Raw genomic sequence first — 27,946 nt, forward strand, 5'->3', positions numbered from 1 at the left:
ATGATTTGCAAATCCTTTTCAACCCATATTCAGTTGAATATGCTACAAAGACAACATATTTGATGTTCAAACTGATAACTTTTTTTTTTGCAAATAATCATTAACTTTAGAATTTGATGCCAGCAACACGTGACAAAGAAGTTGGGAAAGGTGTTAATAAATACTGATAAAGTTGAGGAATGATCGTCAAACACTTATTTGGAACATCCCACAGGTGTGCAGGCTAATTGGGAACAGGTGGGTGCCATGATTGGGTATAAAAACAGCTTCCCAAAAAATGCTCAGTCCTTCACAAGAAATGATGAAGCGAGGTACACCCCTTTGTCCACAACTTAGTGAGCAAATAGTCAAACAGTTTAAAAACAACGTTTCTCAAAGTGCAATTGCAAGAAATTTAGGGATTTCAATATCTACGGTCCATAATATCATCAAAAGGTTCAGAGAATCTGGGGAAGTCACTCCACGTAAGCGGCATGGCCGGAAACCAACATTGAATGACTGTGACCTTTGATCCCTCGGACGGCACGGTATCAAAAACCGACATCAATCTCTAAAGGATATCACCACATGGGCTCAGGAACACTTCAGAGAACCACGGTCACTAAATACAGTTTGTCGCTACATCTGTAAGTGCAAGTTAAAGCTCTGCCATGCAAAGCGTAAGCCATTTATCAACAACATCCAGAAACACTGCCGGCTTCTCTGGGCTAGAGATCATCTAAGATGGACTGATGCAAAGTGGAAAAGTGTTCTGTGGCCTGACGAGTCCACATTTCAAATTGTTTTTGGAAATATTCGACATTGTGTCATCCGGACGAAAGGGGAAGCGAACCATCCAGACTGTTATCGACGCAAAGTTAAAAACTCGGCATCTGTGATTGTATGGGGGTGAATTAGTGCCCAAGGTATGGGTAACTTACACATCTGTGAAGGCACCATTAATGCTGAAAGGTACATACAGGTTTTGGAACAACATATACTGCCATCCAGGCGCCGTCTTTTTAATGGACGCCCCTGCTCATTTCAGCAAGACAATGCCAAGCCACATTCAGCACATGTTACAACAGCGTGGCTTTGTAAAAAAAGAGTGCGGGTACTTTCCTGGCCCGTCTGCAGTCCAGACCTGTCTCCCATCGAAAATGTGTTGCGCATTATGAAGCGTAAAATACGACAGCGGAGACCCCGGACTGTTGAACGACTTTTTTTGAACACTTTCAAAGCTTCAACAATTAGTTTCCTCAGCTCCCAAACGTTTGAGTGCTGTTAAAAGTAAAGGTGATGTAACACAGTGGTGAACATGCCCTTTCCCAACTTCTTTGTCACGTGTTGCTGGCATCAAATTCTAAAGTTAATGATTTGCAGAAAAAAAAAAAAAAGTTTATCAGTTTGAACATCAAATATGTTGTCTTCGTAGCATATTCAACTAAAATAGGGGTTGAAAATGATTTGTAAATCATTGTATTCCCTTTTGTAGCTGAAATAGGCGCCAGCGCCCCCCGCGACCCTGAAAGGGAATAAGCGGTAGAAAATGGATGGATGGATGGATGTATTCCCTTTATATTTACATCCAACACAAATTCCCAACTCATATGGAAACGGGGTTTGTACTTAAACCTATTGTGTGCACTTACACGTAGTCCTTTGACTGTATAACTTATTGTACACTTAGTCTTCGACTGTACATTCACTGTTTTTGGTGCATAAGTGTGTACTTAACACTTAGTCTCTTGAGTGTATACGTATGTACTCAGTCACTTGAGTGCCAAGTGTTTACTGACACTAAGTCACTTGAGTGCCAAAAGTGTACTTACACTAAGTCCCTTGAGTGCATAAGTATTTACTTACATACAATACAATTTTCTTGAGTGCATGTCACTGTCATTACCCGGATTTTGTCGTCAAGATAGTGAGTGCTCAGCGTTGGACACTCAGCACCCTCAATAGACACCATCTTGGTAACGTAGTGGAATGGGGGTGGACTAACTTCAGCGGCTGCAATTCATAACAAAAAGAAGAGAAGGTAACTATTATTATTGTCAATTCTGCTACAATAACAGTAATGGATTTGTGACTGTCAAAATTCACACAATCAGAAACTAAGCACGCAGTGTACACAGCATACTTACAGAAGTGTACTGACACAAGTATTCCATTTAAGACACAGCATGTTTTTTAGTTGCAATTGTACATGTTACCAGTAGGTGTCGCCACATGGGCAAGACTGACTGAATGCTGCATAATGTGACGTCAAGGCAGCTCAACCAATCAGCAGAGGATGTGTTTTTAATAAAGACCAGCTAGCCAGAGTGTGACAGCACAAACTTTAGTGACTCTGCGGTTGGTGACGCCCAGATTTGACCAGCGCCAGCGAGTTAGTAAACCGTGTGTGTATGTGCCCGTGAAGACGACAGGAAGTGAATCAAAAAGAGGATGGACAGGAATACTAAAACATTCACTTTTTTTTTCCAGGTTCAACCATTAATCTCCTCACGTGTGTGTGTGTGTGTGTGTGTGTGTGTGTGTAACACACTTCTTGCCTTCATTGTGCCATTATGTCATTGTGTCAGGCAGGGACGGTGGGGATGGAGCTTCATAGCCAGTCAGTTAAGAGTCTTCAAAATGGCCGTCAAGTCCTCGCCAGTATTCAAGGTGAAGGAACCAAATGCAGCAGGGAAAGGGGGTGGGGGCAGTTTGAATTGAGGTATGTGTAGGTGGGGCCACAGTCCACCTGAGGGAGTGCGGGCGCTGTGAGGTGACACAAGGCACATGGAGCCCAGTTGAAGGGGGCGGAGCATCATGAGCAATGGACGCCATGGCGGCTCAATAAGCAGAGATCCATCAGGACAAGGCTCCTCTTCGCCATCGTTGGCACCGCCCACTGCCCCTTAGGTCCGAAGCTGATTGGCTTCTCGTCCGCCTCTTAAAAGTGAAAGTCAGACCCGGACTGAGACGTGCTCCAAAGAGCGGGCCGGCGCAGGTGGAGGTACAATGGCAGGAGGGGGCGGGGTTATTGCTTTCAACTCATTGCCCGGGCAACTCTGAGTGCTGACACCACGGTTGAGGACTCCGGCGCGTGGCGGCATGCCAGCAGGGTGAATGGCGTGGTCGCTCCTGGGTATGTTGACGGGGCAGGAGCGTGTGCGGGCATGGCCCTTGTGGCCCCCCGGGTGACACACAAGACTGCCCACCGTGTCAACGGGCGACAGGTGGTGCTTCAGCCATCGCTCCACGCGCTCCTCCCTATACTTGATGGAGTACCACGTCAGGAAGATGAAGATGAAGCCCAGGAACTTGAGGCTGGCGGCCAGGCCAAAGTACACGAAGCGCAACGACGTCACGTCATACTCCCAACACGAGCCGTGCACGCCGCAGTCCTGCTGCCACAACATGCACGTGGTGTCGATCACGGCGCCAAAGTAAATGGGAGTCGGGATGTAGGCTTGGAGTGGAGGACAGGAAGTACACGTTGAACACAGATAGAACAACAAAGAGTTAGGACACTTCATTAGGTACAAGCATTTTGCACGGCATTCTTATGTATAAGTCAACGAGAGTTCTCACCGAGAGTCCTGAGGAGGACAAACTGCATCCCCAAAGCAAACGGTCTCTCTTGCTCAGCGACCGACCTGTAGACACAGCAGTTAGCACATTAGCAGCGAGCCTTCCTTGCATTTAGAGCCCGCCTCCTACCTCAGAGCCTGCTCCTATTGGTCAGCTTTATTGTCATATCCTATAAATATTCAAGTACCGTATTTCCTTGAATTGCCGCCGGGGCGCTAATTAATTTAAAACCTCTTCTCATTCCTGCGCTTACCAAAGGCATGCGGTAAAAATAAGCATGCGCTAATTGTTTTAAAACCTCTTCTCACTCCGGCACTTACCAAAGGCATGCAGTAAAAATTTGACTGTGATGTAAGCTTGGACCCTAAATCCTACGTAATAGCTCTTAATCTTCTTCCGTTTATGCGATTTCAAATTACTGGTATTGAAATCAGCCTCCTCCATTTTGAAAATGATGACAGGGGAAGTGTCACTCGTGATGTCACAAGTTTGACTAGGCGGTAATACTAAGCATGCACTAATTATTTTGCAAAGCGAGTTTGACCCGGCAGTAATTCAAGGCAGGCGCATACTATATGCCCTGCGGCAATTCAACGAAATACGGTACTTCAGTTGTGGAGAAATGTTGAATAAAGAAAAAACCTGGGGTTTTAAAGTTCCGACTACTTTTTTTAGGTGTTTTAGACTTGTGTTGAATTCACCTTTATCCTCTTTTGAAGAATTAAAAAAAAAAGTTTTGGCATTTTGATTTTTACTGTGGGATTTTTAAGACGGACAGTCATCTGGGTATATATTTCAGTTTTGTATATAAAGCCAAACAAATTTACTTCTTTCATGTCACAAATAATTTTTGTTTGACCTAATGGACAATATGTTATATTGGGTTGATTGGTTTATTAATTGACAAAGCAAGAACATATTGACTTTTTTCATCAGGGTGCATCATTATCACCGTATTTTTCGGGGTATAAGTCGCTCCGGAGTATAAGTCGCACCTGCCGAAAATGCATAATAAAAAGGAAAAAAAACATATATAAGTCGCATTTTGGGGGGAAATTTATTTGATAAAATCCAACACCAAGAATAGACATTTGAAAGGCAATTTAAAATAAATAAAGAATAGTGAACAACAGGCTGAATAAGTGTATGTTATATGACGCATAAATAACCAACTGAGAAGGTGCCTGGTATGTTAACGTAACATATTATGGTAAGAGTCATATAACTATAACTATAACGGGACGGCGTGGCGCAGTGGAAGAGTGGCCGTGCGCAACCCGAGGGTCCCTGGTTCAAATCCCACCTAGTACCAACCTCGTCACGTCCGTTGTGTCCTGAGCAAGACACTTCACCCTTGCTCCTGATGGGTGCTGGTTGGCGCCTTGCATGGCAGCTCCCTCCATCAGTGTGTGAATGTGTGTGTGAATGGGTAAATGTGGAAGTAATGTCAAAGCGCTTTGAGTACCTTGAAGGTAGAAAAGCGCTATACAAGTACAACCTATTTATATAGAACATGCTATACGTTTACGTTTACCAAACAATATGTCACTCCTAATCGCTAAATCCCATGAAATCTTATACGTCTCTTACGTGAATGAGCTAAATAATAATATTTGTTATGTGTTAATAATTTCACACATAAGTCGCTCCTGAGTATAAATCGTACCACTGGCCAAACTATGAAAAAAACTGTGACTTATAGTCCAAAAAATAAGGAAATTATTATTATTACCATTTTTGGTACATTACCACTGGACCAGCATTCGCTTCATTCTGTGTTACAAATATTCATTTGTTTTCTTTTTCTCTACAATAAAATGGTGAAAGTAAAAAAAAAATACTTCAATATTTCTACTTTACTTCTTTTACTTTAGTCCATCGATCCATTTTCTACCGCTTGTCCCAATGGGAGTTGCGGGGGGTACTGGAACATATAAGTATATTTTCAAAATAAAATTAATACTCTTACAATGTTTTCAATTAGCATTGTCGATACTCGTTACTTTTGGTTTTACATTGATGCCATGCCAACAAGAATCTAAGGAAGAAGAAGATTTATGATTGGCCGTTTGTGTCAGGCACCAACATAAACAGGAAGTTGCAGCATTCATTGGATTACATGATACAGAAATAACAACAGCAAACCTTCTTAAAATGTGATTGATTGAACTTAGCAGTATGAAGTACCTGAGGGTGACGATGATGGCGGAGGGCTGAGCGCAGGCGGTGATGAGCGTGACGATGAAGAGGAAGATTAGGAAGGGAATGAGGGTGCTGCAGGTGCGGTCACACTTCCCAGACACGGCGTATCCGTTCTCGTTGAGGTATGTCTTGACTATGACCAATTGCAGCTGGTTGCCGCCCGGCCCGCTGGACGACGGCGTGATGACCTGACGGCTCTGGACGCAGGCGCAGTCTGAGTAGTTACGAACCTGAAGGCCACATGCACATTTGTGTGATCAGTTTAAACTCCAGTGAGCGAGAAAAGAAGGGAGACGGCTGTATCTTACGCCGCTGCTGTCGTTAGAAACACTGCCGCAGCCGGCCAGGCAGGGGTTGAAGTATGTGATGCCGTCAGAGCCGCAGACCGGAGCGTACTCGTGGATTCTGCAGCCACAGTTGACGTTGCAACCTCCCGTCAGGTTCCTCTGTGTCATGGTAAGCGTCGGCCTGTAGTAACAACAACTTTACAATCATGACCATTTCCTGTAGTTCCATGTTTTCCGGGACAAAAACGTTGAGTCATTCCAAATTCGACATTTGTTCTCATACTCCATCAAGCATTTCTATGCAAACTACCTTGTCTGGTTGTTTGAGGACAATACTGCAATGCAAGCTCCTTGGTTGAGGTAACATGGAACAATGATAATAATAAGGCTCTAATTGGTGGTTAACAAGGTGGCGGTTGCAGGCACCTAGGCTTTTTGCGACCCTATGGCCCCATTTCGGTGTTTAATTTTACTTGTGTAGCACGCTACATAGCTGACTGCAGCCTAATAAGAATTGTAATACAGTCGTCCCTGGCCACATCGCACTTCAAAGTTTGCCGCTTGTAAAGATGACTATGTGGGTGTTATTTCATGTTTGGAGGGCTTTTCTAATATTAAAAAGATTTGTTTAGAAAGCTGTACACAGATTTTATACTTTTTTACTTATAATTGCTATTAAGCATAAATTAAGTTACCACGGCGAACCAATTAACAGCGATAAACGCGGGTTAACTGTTTTACTCTTGGAAACCAAAAGTAGATTTGGCTACGGGAGCATGAGTGTGTGCACAAGAGACACAAACAACAAACATGCGGTTCAGGAATAATTAGATATTAAGAACTAATGTGTTTTTAATATTTTATAAGTTATGTAAAGATTTGTATTTGCTATAAATAATCAGTTATACACAATAAACAAAAAGACTACTCTTACAACTACAATTCAGTTTAATCCAATATGTTCAATAGTTATTTGTTTATATTTCAGATAATATCCAAAGTTTACATCAAAAGCTACAAAAAAGGGGAAAAGAAAAGTATTTTTACCGCAGTGAAGCCAATTCAAAACTGCTATGCCGCTTCAGCATTAATTGAAAATGTAAACGAAACACAATGGACAAAACTATAAAAAAAATAAAAAATATGATTATATTTTTTGGAAAAAGGTTTGGCAGCAATATAAACTTAAATCGTACGGTCGTTTTTGAATTATGGCCATGAATGTGTCACAATGATGGCGTTTGAAGCAATGCTAAATTAACAGTTTTCGCTTTGAGCTTTTTGTATTGACGCGGCCGCGATGCTGCAAAACCAAATTAAAACTATTATAAAGACCACGTTGACTCACCGCTGCATAAAAGATAAGCAGGGACAAAGTATAATTGTATCCATGTGAGGATTCAGTCCATCAAATTAGAAACCCTGTTTCCATATGAGTTGGGAAATTGTGTTAGATGTAAATATAAACGGAATACAATGATTTGCAAATCATTTTCAACCCATATTCAGTTAAATATGCTATAAACACAACATATTTTATGTTCAAACTGATAAACTTTTTTTTTTGCAAATAATCATTACCTTCAGAATTTGATGCCAGCAGCACGTGACAAAGTAGGGAAAGGTGGCAATAAATACTGATAAAGTTGAGGAATGCTTATCAAACACTTATTTTGAACATCCCACAGGTGTGCAGGCTAATTGGGAACCGGTGGGTGCCATGATTGGGTATAAAAACAGCTTTCCAAAAAATGCTCAGTCTTTCACAAGAAAGGATGGGGCGAGGTAAACCCCTTTGTCCACAACTGCGTGAGCAAATCGTCAAACAGTTTAAGAACAACGTTTCTCAAAGTGCAATTTCAAGAAATTTAGGGATTTCAACATCTACGGTCCGTAATATCATCAGAAGGTTTAGAGAATCTGGAGAAATCACTCCAAGTAAGCGGCATGGCCGGAAACCAAAATTGAATGACCGTGACCTTCGATCCCTCAGACGGCACTGTATCAAAAACAGATATCAATCTCTAAAGGATATCACCACATGGGCTCAGGAACACTTCAAAAAACCACTGTCACTAAATACAGTTTGTCGCTACATCTGTAAGTGCAAGTTAAAGCTCTACTATGCAAAGCGTAAGCCATTTATCAACAACATCCAGAAACGCTGCCGGCTTCTCTGGGCCCAAGATCATCTAAGATGGACTGATGCAAAGTGGAAAAGTGTTCTGTGGTCTAATGAATCCACATTTCAAATTGTTTTTGGAAATATTCAACATCGTGTCATCTGGACCAGAGGGGAAGCGAACCATCCAGACTGTTATTGACGCAAAGCTCAAAAGCCAGCATCTGTGATGGTATGGGAGTGCATTAGTGCCCAAGGCATGCGTAATTTACACATCTGTGAGAGCACCATTAATGCTAAAAGGTACATACAGGTTTTGGAACAACATATGCTGCCATCTAAGCGCCGTCTTTTTCATGGACACCCCTGCTTATTTCAGCAAGACAATGCCAAGCCACATTCTGCAAGTGTTACAACAGCGGGGCTTTGTAAAAAAAAAGAGTGCGGGTACTTTCCTGGCCCGCCTGCAGTCCAGACCTGTCTCCCATCGAAAATGTGTGGCGCAAAATGAAGCGTAAAATACGACAGCGGAGACTGTTCAACGACTGAAGCTCTACATAAAACAAGAATGGGAAAGAATTCCACTTTCAAAGCTTCAACAATTAGTTTCCTCAGTTCCCAAACGTTTGAGTGTTGTTAAAAGAAAAGGTGATGTAACACAGTGGTGAACATACCCTTTCCCAACTACTTTGGCACGTGTTGCAGCCATGAAATTATAAGTTAATTATTATTTGCAAAAAAAAAAGTAGTTTATGAGTTTGAACATCAAATATCTTGTCTTTGTAGTGCATTCAATTGAATATGGGTTGAAAAGGATTTGCAAATCATTGTATTCCGTTTATATTTACATCTAACACAATTTCCCAACTCATATGAAAACGGGGTTTGTAGAACAAATAAGGACCTGTAGCCCATGACAACATAATCAGCTACTGAAGTGATCGTTGCCATAATCATGTGCCTGCACCCCGTTGTACAATGGCCCTAAACAGCCTTGAGGGGCTGTTCAAGCAGGAGAGGGTGTAAAAAGAAGGCAAAAGTGGCAAAACGAGTAGGGCATCCGGCCAAAGATCATCTATACCAAGCTGTTGTTGGATTGGCTCCATAGCCATGAACACTCACTTCCTGCAGGACATGAGCCACAGATGGGCCGACAAGGACCGCCGCTGACAACTAGGGTAAGGCGACATCTGTTTAATGCTGCACTCAAAGTGTAAAAAAATATATATAATATATATATTTTTTTAAGTTTTGACTTTACCCTGTGGTGTATGGTATGTTGATCCCACCGAGGTTGATGCTATCGCAGCCCACGATGAAGAGCGTGGAGAAGCAGAGCAGAGACACGCCGCTACAGATCATGGCGAGCTTGGCTGATTCACGGGCGCCTAGTTTGAGCTTTTTGATGATGTAGCCGCCCAGCACGATGCCCACGCCCGCGCTTGGCACGATGATCAGGCCTGGAGAGGGGGTAAAGCATGTTTAGAAGGCTCCACGTCGCGCCACCTTAGGGCCGGCAACGGGCCGGCAACGGGCCGACCTGTGTAGATGCTGGCGCTGGAGGCGGGGATGCCGAATTGCGACTCGATGAATTTGGGGATGAAAGTGATGAAGGCGGTGACAATGGCACTCTCGGCCGTGTAGGACAGACTGACAAACAAGAAGGTGATGTTGCTCAGGATCCTCACGGCCGCCTTGGGAAGGTCTGCGAGTAAAAAGTGTTCACCGTCAATAAAGCTGACTTGAAAGCAAGACGCCATGTTTACCTTTGATGTCCTTCCCAAAGCCCATGGACGAGGTGACCCCTTGGCTCTTGCCGTTGTTGCTCTTCTCTTTCAGGACGTCGTCGTCGCTGGACAGCTCGTCCAAACTCAACTTTTTCCTCCTCTTCTTCTTCTTGTGTCGGGGCGGCAGCTTCTTCGGGAAGGTGAACATGGGGAAGATGACCAGCAGCATGGCCACGGCGCACAGCAGGAAACCGCTCCACCTGGAAAAGATCAAGAGGAAGTCAGTATGTTGCTGCGTTTTCAGCCACGTCAGTTGAGTCGCCATCACTGACTAGAAATTCTCACCAGTTTCCGATGAAGCGGGGGTCACTCTGATCAATGTTGACCGCAGTCTTGGGGTCCACGTAGAAGCCGATGAGGACGCCACCCAACAGGTAGCCGGCGGCCGGGCCCAGCGCTCCCATAACGTACATGATGGCTGATGATGAGGAGAGAGGAAGACTGTCACAGCTGCAAGATGCTTCAACTTCTCCAAGCCATGAATGGGAATCTGAATTATGACCCTACTAAGGATACCACAGGCAGTTGACGTTTACTTGACAATAAAGTCAGCGCCATGCCGATCCGATGTGGAAATTGAATAATCTATACGATGTGGTCATCTCCGTGTTTGCTTGCTGCACCTATACGTCATACAACAGCAATCAAAAGGAGGTTTTGTAACCTGTAATCTGTTGTGAAAAGGTTTTTTGATAATTACTGTAAGAAATAATACACTGCTACAATCAGTTTGAATTAAGAATCGTGTTGAATCAATCGATTCTAACTTGAATCATCACCCCAAAAATCGGAATCGTATCCAATTGTGAGGTGCCCAAAGATTCTCACCTCTACTAGACATACGTAATCCATTTTTTAAAAATCGCAGTATAACACACCACATTTATCAATATAAACAAATCATATATATTACTTGTTGTAAAACTTATCCAGTAATAAATGTGTCTGTTCCTGCCAAATGAATTATTGTTGTAAGTAGGTATAACTACAATATATATATATATATATATATATATATATATATATAATACATATATATATATACATATATATATGTCTTCATTGGATTATCCAGAGAATAGTGCTCAATACCGTGGTAGAGCGCAATATGTAGGTGTGGTAAAAATCACAAGACTACTTCGTCTCTACAGAACTGTTTCATGAGGGGTTCCCTCAATCATCAGGAGATTTTAATGGAAGCATTCTAATATAAACCATTGTATGTGAATGCTTCCATTAAAATCTCCTGATGATTGAGGGAACCCCTCATGAAACAGTTCTGTAGAGACGAAGTAGTCTTATGATTTTTCCCACACCTACATATATATATATATATATATATATATATATATATATATATATATATATATATATATATATATATATATATATATGTATATGTATACACACACACACACACACAGTATATGCATATATGTTTGTTTTTTTTATTGATTGATTGATACTTTTATTAGTAGATTGCACAGTTCAGTACATATTCCGTACAATTGACCACTAAATGGTAACACCCGAATAAGTTTTTCAACTTGTTTAAGTCAGGGGTCCACGTTAATCAATTCATGGTAAATTCATATATATATATATATATATATATATATAAACTTAAAAACAGCATAAGTCTATTCCAGACGGTTAATAATAAATAGCGGGTTAGTGTTTTTTTACACATACTATTGTTCTCTGCTTGAGTAATTTCCCTTAATCAAGCCTTTTCTAACATTCCACACTACAAAATAATAAGTGTGTATGATTCCTGCTGATGTATCAGATCAATATTGGTATAAGCCAATATTCAAGTCACCAATATAGGTAACACATCAGAAGTAAAAAAGTTGCAGCGGGACATCTGTAGGAAAAATGTAATAAACATTTTTAATCACTTGTCACACTTTATTGTGCACAAGGCATTGTAATTATTTCTAACATTTTTAGGAGGTGAGTCACTTTGTGGTGGTGTCATTAGTGAGCTATACTGTAGTATTTGGGCTTGGATTCTCACTTGCCTATTGATTTTTGACGACGGCATGACCATTTGCAGTCAAGTTATGACACCTAGATGGTCATTGGCAAAGGCAAAAAGTTCACCACCATAATACATTCATGTGTACTTTGCATGCATATGGTTCTCCTTGGTTTGGCCACTTCAAAATGGCTGATCCAAATCTAGATGGCCGACTTCCTGTTCGTTTGCAAACATGGATTCTTTTGACTTTTTGTGGATGACAAAATATGTGACAATTCGTGAATTTTTCTGAATGGGTTTTTAGGTTTTGGAGTTTGTAAATAACAAAAGGTTTCACTGAACCTAACGTTCATGCAAACTGCGGCGAGTTTGACAGCGTCAGTATGGATGTCTGTTAATAATCTTCACGCATTTAAAAGGTTACATAACTCTTCCACGAGCACTAATGGAGGACAATAACGGTTGTGTGGGTGCATGTGTGCGGGTCATGTGAGCGTTAGAAATAAGATTTCTCTAATTAGGGGGAATTAACGGCGTACATTCCTTGGCAGGGGCCTTGAAAGCTTCTATCGGGTCAGGAAGTCCACATACCTGTGGAAATTATAGTTAAGAGCACCAGCAGCAGTAGGTGCATTAATTAAATTAACAGTATGTATAACATAACTAATAATAGTTCACTGAATCAGTACCGTATATCAAAAATTAACTGTGAACTATTGTTTGTAGTAAACGGAGTGTCCTGCAAATTGATCTGATTGCATACTTCATACAATTTGAAAGATGTACCTTGAACACTGGAAAAATACGCTGCATTTGCCATGTGTCCAACTAACGTGCCACGGATCCCCCATGGATCCTCAGCCACCTGGGAGGCCTTTTCCGCGGCCTCAAAAATGTTCTTAGTGGCTTTTCTTGACTCTGATGCCAAGGAGTTTGAACACTCACTGTATGGAGTGACCTGCGAAACATCTGCAACTGACTTTGATTGGTCCGGCCACTGCTTCGTCACTCAGCGGTGAGCTTGGAGTATTTGGCCCTCTTGTGCTCATTGGCTTTGCCAATCTGGTACTCCGAGGGGACATTCAGCTCAAGTAGCACCAGTAGCTTGGTTGACTCCAATGTTAACACGATGTCTGGGAGGAGTGAAGTGGTGGCGATGTTGGCCGGGAACTTGAGTTGCCTTCCCATGTCAACTTGGAGCTGCCAGTCGGGAGCCCACCTGATGAGTTGGTTTGGTGGTTTTGCCTTCTGGCTGCTTCAGGGCATCCTGGAACTTGCTGTTGTGTATCGTTGTGCAAATGGAATCCGGCAAAGATTTCAAAACTTGGTCGTGGTGCCGGTGATTCTTCTCCCTACCCAAGAGCTATTGGATAGCAGCTCAGATTGTGCGCCAAGGAGCCCCTCCTCTGGCATAGATTGCACTCCGGTGTGTCTGCTGAGCCCCAGGTGTGCAAGTTGACCAGGCTTGGGAGAACATTGTAAACACATTGAATGAGGAACTTTGTGCGCAGAGGTTCAGCTTTCCAGAGTTATGCCCAAGTAAGTTTGTGAGGTTATGCATGCTCCCTGCTTGTCCACGCCCATTGCTTGGACATACTGACCATCTTGCTGCGATGTTTTTCTTCCACCTCAGCTCGAATCTCTTTTTGGACCAGTTGGTGCTTGTCCTTGCTCCGGACCCGGTCGTATCGTGGCTCAGGAAATCTACCAAGGCCTACCCTTCCTATTTCCTCAGTACCCAGCAAAGTCTTATGCCTTAGCCATGCCTCTGCTCTGCTTACAGCTTAACAATTCCTGCCAAGGCCACCCTGACATCTGCGCCGTCCCTATACTATAACACCTCTCTGGCGCCAGTGATTTTAAATTGCTCCGAGAGCCGCTACGAGGGAGGTGCAGCTTGGCGGATTGCCCGTATAGGCCAAAGCTGCTCAAGGACCGAAGGAGCCCTAACTATACTACCGTAAGTATATTTTCCATAAAAGCGCAAACTACTGTCTTTAGTGGTCTCCCGGGTTTTCACTAAGTCCGGTTACTCAAACACATCACCCCCTGAAAAATGAGGACTATTCCTCAAGTCACATGATCCACAGGAAGCTACATCATTCACATCCAGCCATAAAAATGTCTTTCTGTATAGAATATACCATATTTCCTTCATGTCTGGGGTTAATATCTCAGCACATTACTGATACCTCAATTACTTTATGTTATTTATTTTATTTTTATGTTGTACAGTGTATTGGTGTATAGTGCTAAGAGTCAACATGCTATGAACTGCATGAATGTGAACAGTTTCCCTTCATTAAAGTTTGTCTAGTCTAGGTCTAATGATGTGTGGCTATTATTTGTGTATTTGTTAATTCTATGCTAAACACTTACTTCTGCTACCATGCCGCCCTGAGCTTAATTGGGGCTCTAAGCCAGTGGTTCTTAACCTTGTTGGAGGCACCAAACCCCACCAGTTTCATATGTGCATTCACCAAACCGTTCTTTAGTGAAATTTTTTATTTTTATTTTTCAAATTCAAGACAAAGTTGTATGTTTTTGGTAACACTTTAGTATAGGGGAACATATTCTAAGTAACAAAGACTTAATTTAGAGTTATTTGGACACTAGGGGAACATATTCTAAGTAATAGAATATGTTAGTTAGTTGGTTGGTTAGGGTTAGGGTCAGGGTTAGAGGGTTAGGGTTATAATAAGGACATGCCGAATAAAGCAATAATTAGTACTTAATGACTAGATAAGAACCAATATGTTACTAATTTGCATGTTAATAAGCAACTAAGGTGGCAGAGGGGTTAGTGCGTCTGCCTCACAATACGAAGGTCCTGCAGTCCTCGGGTCAATCCCAGGCTCGGGATCTTTCTGTGTGGAGTTTGCATGTTCTCCCCAGGTATTTCGGCTTCCTCCCACTTCCAAAGACATGCACCTGGGGATAGGTTGATTGGCAACACTAAAAATTGGCCCTTGTGTGTGAATGTAAGTGTGAATGTTGTCTGTCTATCCGTGTTGGCCCTGCGGTGAGGTGGCGACTTGTCCAGGGTGTACATGCCTTCCGCCCGATTGTAGCTGAGATAGGCGCCAGCGCCACCCGCGACCCAACAAGGGAATAAGCGGTAGAAAATGGAAAATAGATGGATGTTCCCCATACTAAAGTGTTACCATATTCGTTTTAACTGGTGCACAAAATCAACCGTGCATGAACATCACCTTGTTCAAACAACAAAACTAACACACTGCATAAACTCACAACAAATTACACACCTGCAAATCAGTCAGCTGTTGCCATATCTGTAATATGCCAACAGGGAGAAGTTTGTATTTACACGAAGAGTCGGGTGTGTTTTGATCTCCGCCTAACCCCTGAGGTCGACTCACCGAACCCCTAGGGTTCGATCGAACCCTGGTTAAGAACCACTGCTCTAAGCAGATTTTTTATTTCCGGCTCCGTCCTGCATACGGCTCACAATATTTTACTTAGGTGAACCTATTTTTCATACTTTTATACTTCAAACTTTAATTCCATTTGATGCATGTTTTGTGCTAAAACAAATTAGTTTATTCAATTGTTTATTTTTAGTGCAAAATAACAATTTTTACATTAATTTGCATATTTTCCAGACACATCACCTGCCAGGATTCAATCCCGCTATGCCATTATAACCCAGCACTACTATTGCGCGCCACCATGTTTTCCATTATATTTTTATCAATGACAGAGCAAGAAAGGGATACGAATATGTTTGCTGTAAAATTATATATTAATCGCCCTGTCATTCATTAATTTACTTTTTACATACGCTTATTCACACTAACCCCCCGCCCCCATATATAATATGTAAATAGACTACAAGGGTATCCAAAGTATGGACCAGGATTTACATGTTGGCAAGATTTGCTAAGTTTTTAATTATGTTTAAGCTATCAAAAAGTTGACTTAGTTGTTGCAATAATCATGATAATGGTAAATAATAAGAATTTAAGAATTTTAAGAGAGTCACTTTGTCACCACAAAGCTCAGAGGCAGGCTGTTTATGTCATTGCTTAGCATATCTGGACCCACACGATTTTGATTTGAGCATATTGAATTAAAATGCAAAGGATATCCAAGCAGCCTTTAAACCCTTAAAATGTTCCTCCATGCGGCCCTCAGTGGACCAGGTTTGGACCTCTTTGCTCTAGTGCAGGGGTAGGGAACCTATTGCTCTAGAGCCAGATGTGGCTCTTTTGATGACTGCATCTGGCTCTCAGATAAATCTTAGCTGACATTGCTTAACACGATAAGTAATGAATAATTCTGCTGGTAATCACGATGTTAAAAATAAGGTTCAAAATATAAAACATTCTCATGTATTTTAATCCATCCAACTGTTTTCTACTGCACCTGTTCAAGAAATAACAATGTTATTAAAAATAATTTAGAGACATTTTACACTCTAAAAATGTTGGTTTTACTTAAAAAATGCACGCATTAGGCAGTGTTAAAAAATATGTTATGGCTCTCACGGAAATACATTTTAAAATATTTGGCTTTCATGGCTCTCTCTACCAATAAGGTTCCCGACCCCTGCTCTAGTGACTATACTAAATGTGTACCTAATAAAGTGACTGTCATCGCTCCTGACAACTCAGGACACTTATCTTTTGGCTTGGCGTCTCTTACATCATTAGGGGAGGATGAGGAAGATGAGGGCTTTCTAAGAGGGGTCGGTACCATGCATGTGGGATAATCCCTCATTTCGCTGGAGGACAGGGAAAACCCTGTGGCCGCATTACGCAACGTGATGCATGACGGGTTAAAATAGGAGCAGGAATATCACGGCAGAGAGAGATGGAGCATAATGATGATCTTTTCACACTTTAAACCTTTATGGGAAATATGCTCATCGTTACTCTTAGCCATGTGACATTTGACCCAATGATGAGGATCAAGTGACCTGATGATGTGGGCCCAACAGATGTCAAGAGGTCAGAATGTTGCGTTAAGACCACGTAAGACGTGAGCGCTTAAACATGTGACTTGATGACCACAAAGGGGGCGGAGTTTGTTTTCTGAACACATAATTCCATGATCCACTGACTGACCCGCTGAGGACCCAGTTCCTTTGGTCCAAATCCTGTTAACTCACAAACAAGCATACCGACAAACTCCACGGTGGATGTAAATGAAAAAAAAACATGACCGTTATTCTGAAAGGACGGCCCCACTGTGGACGTAAAAGCACAGCTGCATTTTTTTTCTGCTGAGCGAGGAGTCACGTGACCAAGAGTTTGGAGACACAGACAGCGGAGGCCGGTCAGGTCGGGCCGACATGAAAAGGACAAGACACAATGAAACGTTGTGTGCCATCGTGGCGTTGTCACAGCAACCTGCTGACACAGCGCTGTCTCCTTGCCACTTCCCAGCGGGTCACCAGTGTCCGCATCAGGACCCGACACGCCGTGAAATGTAACCTGTCGTCCCGCCCCAACACACTTCTCAATTCTGAACAAAATACTCCCAACCCCCGCACCACAAATTCTGACAAAGCTGTTGTGGCACAGGTGTTCCAAATAAAACGACCAGTGAGTGGATGTTGCACTTTCGTCAGGCATCATTTCAAGCAGTGAAATAATCATTAAAACGAATGCGGCAGAATTCAAACAATCCAGATTGCTATGAGTCACACACACACAACCTCTATATCCGTGTGTGTGAGTAAGACACAAGCAGATTGATAGCAGTCACTCATGCACACACACACATCATAATTGCCTCTTGGCCCATATAAAGCATATTCTCCCGGCACAATACACAAAGTGTTATGGCACAGTTTCATTATTAATGGGGTGTATTAACTGCAGATGGTTTAAAATGCAGAAAAGATGTATTTGAAAAAAAGTACATAGAAATAAGCGACTGATAACCGATGTTGTGTTTCGGTAACATAGGATGGTTTCCCCTTTGCCAGCACAACGAGGCACAAAGCAGCTGACAGCAAACCTGAGATGCCATGACAAAGGGCGTAGCACCAAATTTTGGGTCCCCATACGCAAGACTCCTGAAGTATCCCCTCTCCCACCCTATCCCAAGTTTGTAGTGCCATAAACACACACTTGGTATGTTACAGGGTATCTGCAGGTTTCAGCAAGTCAAATTTAAGACTTTTTAAGACCCTTTTAATGCCACCTTGAATGAAATGTAAGACCAAAAAAAATCTATAAATATAAGCGATGGTTGGGGATCCCACTGTACTACAACCTCAATGACAATCAGTCAAGTTTACTTTTTGTATGTTTATTAATAAACAAACTGATAAGCACCACTCTGCCAAACAGCTTATCAAAAATCTTGAGAGATCCAAAAACTTTGACATCCAAAACAAACAAACCAACACCAGTAAAAACGTAATAACCGAGGTGAGGGTAAAAATAAATTACATTTCATTAACACATACCGAGACCCGTTGACTTGGTCGAAGAGCAGGTTTTGGATGTGAGGTGCTAATCCGTGTCTCGTAATATATGCTGTTTTATCCTTTCCGCAGGAAGATGTATTAGCAACCTGAGAATCAGGAAAAATCACACGAAAAAGATCGCCAATCCCGTCATTTGAGGTGTAGGATTGATGTTTCACCACAGTGTGCAAGATACATAACACCTCGGATTTTAATGTTGCTGTCCCGCCAAAGATTAGTGTCAGGTCAGTGCTGCTAGCGGCAGTTGTTGCTAGCTGGGATTGCGTTGGCGCTGGACCCACGCAAAACTGAAAGATGCCCGATGTTTGTTTTTGGCTCTCTGCCGCGATTTTATGCTTACCGCACTGCATGTGCGATTCGACCGCTCCAATTCCCATGGTGCCAAGTTTGAAATCCCTCTTAAAAAGTATGCACCTGGCCTCCTCGGGATTGGCAACAGGCTTAGGCTAGCTTTTAAACCGGCTGTCCTCCAGCCAACGCTCGCAAAACTTGCATTTCCCCATGCTGACTAAAAGGCGGGACGCGAGCAAGAAAGGAAGGAGTCTGTGCGCGACCCGACTATGCGCGCAACTGACACTGAAATCACTAACTTTTACTCAAAGACGTGCCGTAACTTTTACTCAAAAACGTGCCCCGAAAAAAATCCAAAAAACTGGCTTGACAATTTAAGACCATTGAGTACTGAATTTAAGATCATCTTGGGAATTTCTAATAAATGTAATACTTTTTAAGGCCTTAATTTTAGACACATGAATTTAAGACTTTTTAAGGATCCGCGGATACCCTGTGTTAACATGAACTAAAAAACACATTATGCATGAATTTGTTTGAAACCAGCTTTTTAAAACATGTAAAATCTTTCATTCATTTTTGGACTTTTTAAAGATGGGATTAACATATCTAAATGAACCCCCCCCCCCTCTAAATTATTTGCTTTTGTTTACATTTTTAAAAAAAATTTTAATACAAAAAACTGACACATTCAACGTAAAGTGGCCAGAATATAACCTGTCATTGTTCATTTAAATAGGATAATAAATCTTTGAAATTTCTCTCTACTTCAGAGTGTAAAGTAGAGATTATCTAATACACATAGAATTATCATCTGTGGACCATCTGAATCATAATAATATATCATTATTATGATTATATTATATTATTATTATTGCATCTCCAGAAGGTTAACTCTGCCTCTGTCTTTAAGTGACACCGCTGTAACTTTAATCAAGATTCTTTGATCGCACCAAAGTTGTGGGCAAACGAGATGCAAAAGTTAAGATAAAGTTAAAGTACCAATGATTGTCACACACATACTAGATGTGGCAAAATTATTTTCTGCATTGGACCCATCACCCTTGATCACCTCCTGGGAGGTGAGGGGAGCAGTGGGCAGCAGCAGTGCCACGCCCGCAAATCATTTATGGAAATTTAACCCCTATTTCCAACCCTTAATGCTGAGTGCCAAGCAGGGAGGTAATGGGTCCCATTTTTATAGTCTTTGGTATGACTCATTTTTATAGTCTTTGGTATGACTCAGCCGGGATTTGAACTCACAACCTACCAAAAGTGAAACTTAACATAGCTATACAGCTACAAAATAAATGTATTGTATTTTTACCTCTCTTCTCTCATGTCATCATTGTTCCAAAATGCTGGTGAGCTTTGATGACATTGTGACATCTGTGTTACATGAAGTACTAGAAGCTAGGTTTGCCACTATCCAAATGGAATGAACAATAATGCATTTTTGATAGTGGTGTATAGGTAGTTAGACATTCTTAATTGGATTGAAGCAACCGTATTATTGAACTTTCAGGGCTATATTAATTTGAAATGAACATTCATGATGTTTTGTTTATAACTTCATAGAAAAAAATATTCAAACTATACAATTGAGCAGCCCCTTACCCACCTCCTGCTTCGGGCACAAACATCCCCACTTAGCCCCACTACTTCGACACTCCTGGCTATGATCCTCCACACCAGCAAGTGGCACTATTTTAAATGAACTAGAAAGTGCTACTTCATTGACAGCGTGGCGATATGGCGGCGGTGTTTAACGTGGGCCCAGATTGCTATGAAAATTTCAAGCGTGTCTCGCACGGCAGCCAAACAGAGCGTCTCTCAGCGGCCTCACAAAGCGGGCCTGTGCTCTACTATTCCCGCCTTTGGCCACGAGCTCATATGTAGGCTAATGCAAAGCGGGCCGCCACCGAGCGGAATGTTCGGCCCACAGCTGACGGCAATAAGGCATGTTGGAGACGACACAATGTTTCTTTCACCAGACAGAATTCCAGTCTTGACAACAAAACCTAACCCAAACTAACTGATGGCTCCAGACAAAAAGGGTTCTGAACCTGAAATAACTTTGGGACTGTTTAAGCTGGACCACAGCCAGGAAATAACCCCAATGTTTTTCCGAGCCATCCAATCGATCGGCCCCGCTAAATGTGAGTGTGGGGAATAAATGCATTGAACCGAGGTCCATCGCCATAGCAATGCTGCCGAGTGGACAGATTGACTAAGGACATCATGTGTCTTGGACACAATAATGAAGCAGCGTAGAGGACCTTGAGCACAGGGTTGACCCTTTGTAGTCCCACTTTAGTGACGGTTCACTTATACACATTTATTACGGTCATAACACCATGCAATACGGTGCCCAATACAGTGCCAAGTCCCTGCAGGAACAGCAATGTTTATCATCATTAATCTGTGCATTTCCACATATGTTTGGTGGCCTTAAAAGGGCTCATACTATGATTTTTTTTGTACATGTAAAACACTTCCTTGTGGTCTATAGAACATGTAATGGTGGTTCTTTGGTCAAAATTGTGCATATTGTATGTTTTACAGACCATCTTCAAGCCACTTTCAGACCATCTCTTCAGGATGCGCCGTGTTTTTGGGCGGTCTTATTTGCGTGCCTCCACATTGACTGTGTCTTCTCCCCATCATCCAAGTTGTAGTTTTTAGCGCTTACATTGCCAGTCTATAGACATTTCTAAGTTAGAACTATACGCTACTTTGTATTAGAAATAGCTAAAATGGAGGATGCATGTGCATGTACGAGCCAGTCTGCCCCACATAAAGAGGACAGAGAAAAATAAGAAACTTAATGACTACAGCATCAGACTACAATGGTGATGTTTCACTTAGGAAAAACGTCACAATTTGGGCAAATTCCAAATGGCTCGTTTGAAGGAAGTATGAAGGAAGATAAGATTGTTTTAAAAATATTTCCACCATGCCTACATGGCTTGACTTCAAATTTTCGGGACTTATGCAGATCCCAAATACACAAAAACAGGTACCGATAGTTTAGAAAAGTTGGTTTTGCATAATAGGTCCCCTTTAACATAAAATAAAACTCTCCAAAGTTCACAAGCGCAAAAACAATCCCCAAAAACCTTCTCAGTAGCGCCCCCTGTTATTAAATAAATACCGTACATATCCACTGCTACCAATTTTACATATAGTCATCCAATTTGGTGGAGATGTCAGTCATGACAGAATGTACACAAAAGTGTCAGAAAGCCATATTTGCCAACAAACAGGAAATCAGTCATTTAGGTTTAACCAACCAGTTTGAGCCACAACCATGGGTCCAACTCGTCTTTGGGACAGTGACCGAGTGAGCCCGAACCGAAATCGCTGATACTGCACAGATGGAGGATGATAAATTGGGAATTATTTTAGCCTATGCCGTAGGATGTGGCCGTGGCATGGTGACGAACCTTGCTTGTCAGTCAAACTCTTAATGTTAACTCACTCATAATTGGTGCGTATGATTAAGATGACACCATACCGCCTATGCAAAGGTCACTGCCTGAATTAGTGACAGCATGAACCCGAAATGTGTGGGGGGCGCAAGCACCCATTCAACGCTGTCCTCAGCTTAAAATTCATAACACTTGCGCTACAATTCATTCATTTTCCCGAAATTCCCACATTTCCAGGAATTCCCCATTATCTGGGACATTTTTTTCCCCATTCAAAATTAATGGACAATTTTTTTAAACGTCCACATTTCACATTCCCAAACCATTCCACTCATCCTAGACATTCAAACTAACACAAACATTCAAGCATTTCCTAGAATTCCTTGGACATTTTTACCCACTGAAAAGGCTTGGGCAATTTTTCAAACTTCCACATTTTCTACATTTCTCAACCAATTCAAACTGTTCTAAAGACAAAAATGTTCTTTGTTAATGTTAATAAATTGCTAGCATGCTAAACTTAGTATGTTAGCTGTTAGAAAAATGGTGTGTAAATTATCAAAAAACTTTCTGCTCTCTGAGTTTCCATTGAACAGATGAGGACCGTCCTTGTTCGACCAAGCAAGGTCTTGAAAGATTCCGCTGTGTACGTTGGAATGCGACGAAAGGGGTTTTCTATTGTTCTCAAACACCTGCCGAAGCTAAATCCAGGACAAGCCCAAGCCCGAGGCATCTTCTTCTTTTGTCTTCAATGTGACCGAAAACAAAGACTGTTTACATACTCCCCATTTCTGTTGTGACATGTGTTGTTGCGTAAACATTGAATATCTAAATAAAAGAGGAGACGTAAACCTTTTCGTCAGAGCACGGTGCAGGGCTGTACAGAGTGTACAGTGGCCATGTCTCTCCTCGGATCTGAGTCCAAATTTAATTCTGTCTCTGTTTGATTCTTTGCCTTTTGTCTTGTTTAATAGATGTCATCAGTGTTTGAACCTGACATTAGCTTTTTTAGCTAATTGCGTTGGTACACACCTCAGGGTTATATAGTTCAGTACTTGACACATAACTGTTGTCATGCTAACATTAGCATGCCAACTTTTTTTTTTGCATGTATATTCTGAGTCACATCTTTTGTTGATTTACCTAGGATAATTATTAGCATGCTAGCTTTAATCTAATTTTGCCGGTATACACACCAGACATATAGTTTGGTATTTGACGCTGGCTAACATTAGCAAGCTAGCTTTCCAGCTCATTTCGCAGATATGCGCCTAAGATTGTATTTTGACAAGATTTGTATTTGACACTATCTGGCGAGCAAGCAACTGTTAGTATATAAGTTAGGCTTAGGCTTTTCCGCATTCATACACAATTTCTACAGAAAACCTACTCAGTCGCCTAGTGGTTAGAGTGTCCGCCCTGATGTCGGTAGGTTGTGAGTTCAAACCCCAAGTCATACCAAAGACTATAAAAATGGGACCCATTACCTCCCTGCTTGGCACTCAGCATCAAGGGTTGGAATTGGGAGTTAAATCAACAAAAAAGATTCCCGGGCGCGGCACCGCTGCTGCCCACTCCTCCTTTCACCTCCCAGGGGGTGATCAAGGGTGATGGGTCAAATGCAGAGAATAATTTCGCCACACCTAGTGTGTGTGTGACAATCATTGGTACTTTAACTTTAATTACATTTTCCAATTAATATTAATATTGATGTTATTTGTAGCCAAAAACACTGCTTTTAGGGGCATTCATGGGTTTGCTGTCCATGAATGCAACACATCTTCAATTAGCCTGCATTCCTCCATCGCAGCCACAAACACTCTCAGGTGACTAGCGAAGTGGAGGACACAACAGTGTGTCAATAACACTTCAACCTTTCTCACACCACCAATGTGGAATCTTTGCATTAATGCCTGCAAATAGTTAGTGCTCCATGTTGGCTATACGAGAGAGACCCTGTTTTGTTGTCCGCGTTGAGGAATGTAAGCCCCGCCTCCTTGTCCTTTTCAATCCTGGTTTACTACTTTGATGAAGCTGCAGCTTGTTTGAGGCTACCGGGGCGAACGCTTCTGTGGATCCTTGCCAACCATCTTGGTATTAGCAGAGGTTTATAGGTTTTAAGGCTACTAAGTTTTTTGGGCCTCACAACTTTTTAAGAGTTTCAGACCTCAGTCAGCCCTAATGACGGGTCAAATAATAAAATTTGTAATAATTTTCCTGAAGGAATCAATAAAGTACTATCTATCTATCTATCTATCTATCAATCTATCTATCTGTCTGTCCGCAGATCAGAAGTCTGAAGAAAGTAATTAGTGCAAAAGACAGTGACGGTAGGATAAAACACTGAATGAAAAACAAAAGTTTCTGTCTTGCCATCAAAATGTAATAAGACTTTACTTCTGTGTAGAACAGGGGTCACCAACCTTTTTGAAACCAAGAGCTACTTCTTGGGTACTGATTAATGCAAAGGGCTACCAGATTGATACACACTTAAATAAATAGCAAGAAATAGCCAATGTGCTCAATTAACCTTAAATATATATATATATATATAAAAATGGGTATTTCTGTCTGTCATTCCGTCATACATTTTTTTTTTCCTTTCACGGAAGGTTTTTTGTAGAGAATAAATTTAGAAAAAAACACTTAGTTGAATGGTTTAAATGAGGAGAAAACAGGAAAAAAAATGTATTTTGAAACATAGTTTATCTTCAATTACGACTCTTTAAAATTCAAAATTCAACCGAAAAAAATAAGACAAAAACTATCTAATTCAAATCTTTTTTTTTTAATTAAAAAAAGAATTTATGGAACATCATTAGTAATTTTTCCTGATTAAGATTAATTTTAGAATTTTGATGACATGTTTTAAATAGGTTAAAATCCAATCTGCATTTTATTAGAATATATGACAAATTGGACCAAGCTATATTTCTAACAAAGATAAATCATTATTCCTTCTAGATTTTCCAGAACAAACATTTTTAAAGAAATTCAAAAGACTTTAAAATAAGATTTAAATTTGATTCTAAAGAGTTTCTAGATTTGCCAGAATATTTTTATTTTATTTTAATCATAATAAGTTTGAAGAAATATTTCACAAATATTCTTCGTCAAAAAAACAGAAGCTAAAATGAAGAATTAGATTAAAATGTATTTATTATTCTTTACAATAAAAAAAAAAATACTTGAACATTGATTTAAATTGTCAGGAAAGAAGAGGAAGGAATTTAAAAGGTAAAAAGGTATATGTGTTTAAAAATCCTAAAATCATTTTTAAGGTTGTATTTTTTTCTCTAAAATTCTCCTTCTGAAAGTTATAACAAGCAAAGTAAAAAAATAAATGAGTTTATTTAAACAAGTGAAGACCAAGTCTTTAAAATATTTTCTTGGATTTTCAAATTCTATTTGAGTTTTGTCTCTCTTAGAGTTAAAAATGTCGAGCAAAGCGAGACCGACCAGCTTGCTAGTAAATAAATACAATTAAAAAAATTGAGGCAGCTCACTGGTAAGTGCTGCTATTTGAGCTATTTTTAGAACACGCCAGTGGGCTACTCATCTGGTCCTTACGGGCCACCTGGTGCCCGCGGGCACCGCGTTGGTGATCCCTGGTTTAGAAAGTAAACGGCAGGTTATTAAAGGTACCAGGCATCGGATATTTTGCCAGTATGCTGACCCAACGCTATAATTCGGCTTTTGTTTTATCTCGCGACCAGCAGTGAGCCACTGGTCTGAACAAGAAATGTGATTTGACCACTTCCTGTCCGAGCTTACCTAGATAGAGCGAGGCGTTCTCTTTCTTGACGTTGTCGTCCAGGTAGGTCGGGCCCAGGGTGTAGATGGGCGTGGAGCCCATACCAACCAGAATCTGCGCGATGATGAAGAGCGCCACATAGAGGTTGTGTTCATTGCCCTCCTGGTCCCTGGGACAGGAAGTGATGTCCACTCGGTCCCTGCCAGTGGCGTTGCTGTTCATGCACAGACCCTCATTGGCCAAGGATGAGTTGACTTCCTTGATCTGGTAGGGCTGGGAGATGAAGTGAGGTAAGGAGAAGAGGGCGGCGCCCACGGCAATGAAGACCCCACCCACCGCAAGCCAGCGTGGCCTCTGGCCCCGCCCACCAAAGTAGCTAATGAAGACGACCACCAGAAGGCTGCCGATGTCGAAGCAGCTGACCAGGAGGCCTGACTCTGAGCTCCTGAGGCTATAGCGCTTCTCGATGGTGGTGATGACACTGCTGAGGTAACCGGACACCATGAGGGACTGGATGAAAGTCAAGTAGCACATGCAGAACAGGAAGCAGCGTGAGTCCTGCAGGATGAGCGCCAGGTACTTCCTGCTAGGCACGCCGAGCTGAGCCAGCCTGGAGGACAAGTAGCCCACAGGCTTTCTCCTCGCCACCTTCTTGTTACGCCGCACCGCCGACGTCTCAGTGTACGAACCGGGCCGGTTGAGCGCCGACTTGCCCGCCTTGGGCAAGTACTTGGACCGGGACGCGCAGTCGACGGCGTCCACGTTGGCGGGTGGCTGGATGAACTCTGAGCTCTCCTCTGCCATGACGGACACCGAAGGAGACAGTAAGGTTTCCCCTGGAAGCGGCGCTGGGTTTAACACGGGAACACTTTGACATGTGACGTTCGTACCTGGCTCCTCCGTCTCGCTGGACAGGCCGTCCTCCTTGTGAAGGGACGCGGACAACTCGGACTCCTCACGCTCCGTCATTATTGTGTCCTCTGGGTCCGAGTCTAGAGCGCTTCACAGGGCGATGGCCATGATGTCAGCTTTGAGTAGAGCCTATCCGCACCTTTGTTGATGTCCTCCTGCCTGGGGCGAGGCCTCCTGTCAGGTCCGGCAGCAGCTCCACAACCAGACTGTCGCTCGTCCTCGTCCTTTGGGCTTGTGCTGCTGCTGCTGGGATGAAGTGAGCCTGCGGAGGCTGCAGAGCTGCTGCATCCCAGCCTGCCCTGCCAACAGGATCACACTGTTACACTTGCCTCCCCCTCCACTCCCCCCACAGTCAAGGGCATCTCCCCTCCCAGCCTTATCGCCTCCGAGCAGGCTTACTGCTCATTTCTCACGCCCAAATCCATTGGCTTTGTGTGAAATAATACAATTTAAAAAAAAAACTACAGAAACAGCGTCGAGCGCTTCTTACGAGACGTGAGGTGACGAAGCAGCGAAGACGACAAACACCGCAGTGCTCAGCAGCTCTATTCAAAACACATCGAAACACACTCACCGGAAGTCACTGCTTCAAAATAAAACCGTGTTAGAGCAATTTAGTGATAAAAAAATACACACGATTCGGGCTCATATAAGAACATGCTGACTACGTGTCGTCGGTTATGTATTATTGTGTGTTTTGTTTTTAAATTCGTCGTCAATTATAGCGCAACATTGGATCTACTAATAAATTCGGCCAGTCGACGTCGGCCCAAATGACCTGCTAGTCGACGGACGTCCAAATGAATGACTGACATGTTTAAAGTTCCACAGATGATGCTAATATTTCAATGATTCCAAAATTATCTTTTTTTCGAAGCTCCTTAATGTCTTTTTACCGTGACAAAGCTTCACACTGCGTCGGCGTCTTATTGTGAAGAGTATTCCCAGGATGACACAGCTAGCGAGCATGCAGCTAGCCCGCAGACAGGCTTTATTCAACTGTTAATTAACAACAATTAGAATGGCAATGTGAAGCTTCACTGACCTGACAAACGCAAACAACGATGCCCTCGCTTGTTAGTCGCTGTGAGGCGGCAAATGAACAAAGTCTTATTAGAGGACCCGCTGGCAGCATAGAGCGATGGGGAAACACCG

At 42.1% G+C, this 27,946-nt stretch overlaps 1 protein-coding gene across 3 annotated transcripts; it reads right to left on the minus strand.

The window, feature by feature from the left end:
- Positions 1 to 1,529: 1,529 nt before the first annotated feature.
- On the minus strand, positions 1,530 to 27,946 carry LOC133568656 (solute carrier organic anion transporter family member 5A1-like). 3 transcript variants are annotated; one of them, XM_061920723.1, is made up of 10 exons: positions 27,837 to 27,946; positions 25,900 to 27,090; positions 10,245 to 10,377; positions 9,939 to 10,159; positions 9,713 to 9,877; positions 9,434 to 9,632; positions 6,072 to 6,231; positions 5,749 to 5,993; positions 3,562 to 3,626; positions 1,530 to 3,439 (listed from the first exon to the last, which is right to left on the minus strand). In XM_061920723.1, exons 2-10 carry the CDS (start codon positions 26,846 to 26,848, stop codon positions 2,934 to 2,936), a joined length of 2,643 nt encoding a protein of 880 aa, XP_061776707.1. In that variant the 5' UTR covers positions 26,849 to 27,090; positions 27,837 to 27,946; the 3' UTR covers positions 1,530 to 2,933. The 3 variants fall into 3 exon arrangements, with proteins under 3 accessions (XP_061776707.1, XP_061776708.1, XP_061776709.1); XM_061920724.1 differs by having other exon boundaries at positions 25,900 to 27,085; positions 27,837 to 27,941; XM_061920725.1 differs by lacking the exon at positions 27,837 to 27,946 and having other exon boundaries at positions 25,900 to 26,676; positions 26,770 to 27,341.

The sequence above is a fragment of the Nerophis ophidion genome, linkage group LG14 (genome assembly GCF_033978795.1).
Source record: "Nerophis ophidion isolate RoL-2023_Sa linkage group LG14, RoL_Noph_v1.0, whole genome shotgun sequence".
NCBI lineage: Eukaryota > Metazoa > Chordata > Actinopteri > Syngnathiformes > Syngnathidae > Nerophis > Nerophis ophidion.

Excerpts from the sequence above, each read along its gene's own strand:
- LOC133568656 (XM_061920723.1), bottom strand. The coding sequence starts at position 26,848 with ATGACGGAGCGTGAGGAGTCCGAGTTGTCCGCGTCCCTTCACAAGGAG. Across the intron at positions 5,994-6,071 it reads TTTCTAACGACAGCAGCGGC|GTTCGTAACTACTCAGACTG; the intron begins GTAAGATACAGC and ends TGTGGCCTTCAG. Across the intron at positions 3,440-3,561 it reads TGTCCTCCTCAGGACTCTCG|CCTACATCCCGACTCCCATT; the intron begins GTGAGAACTCTC and ends CTCCACTCCAAG.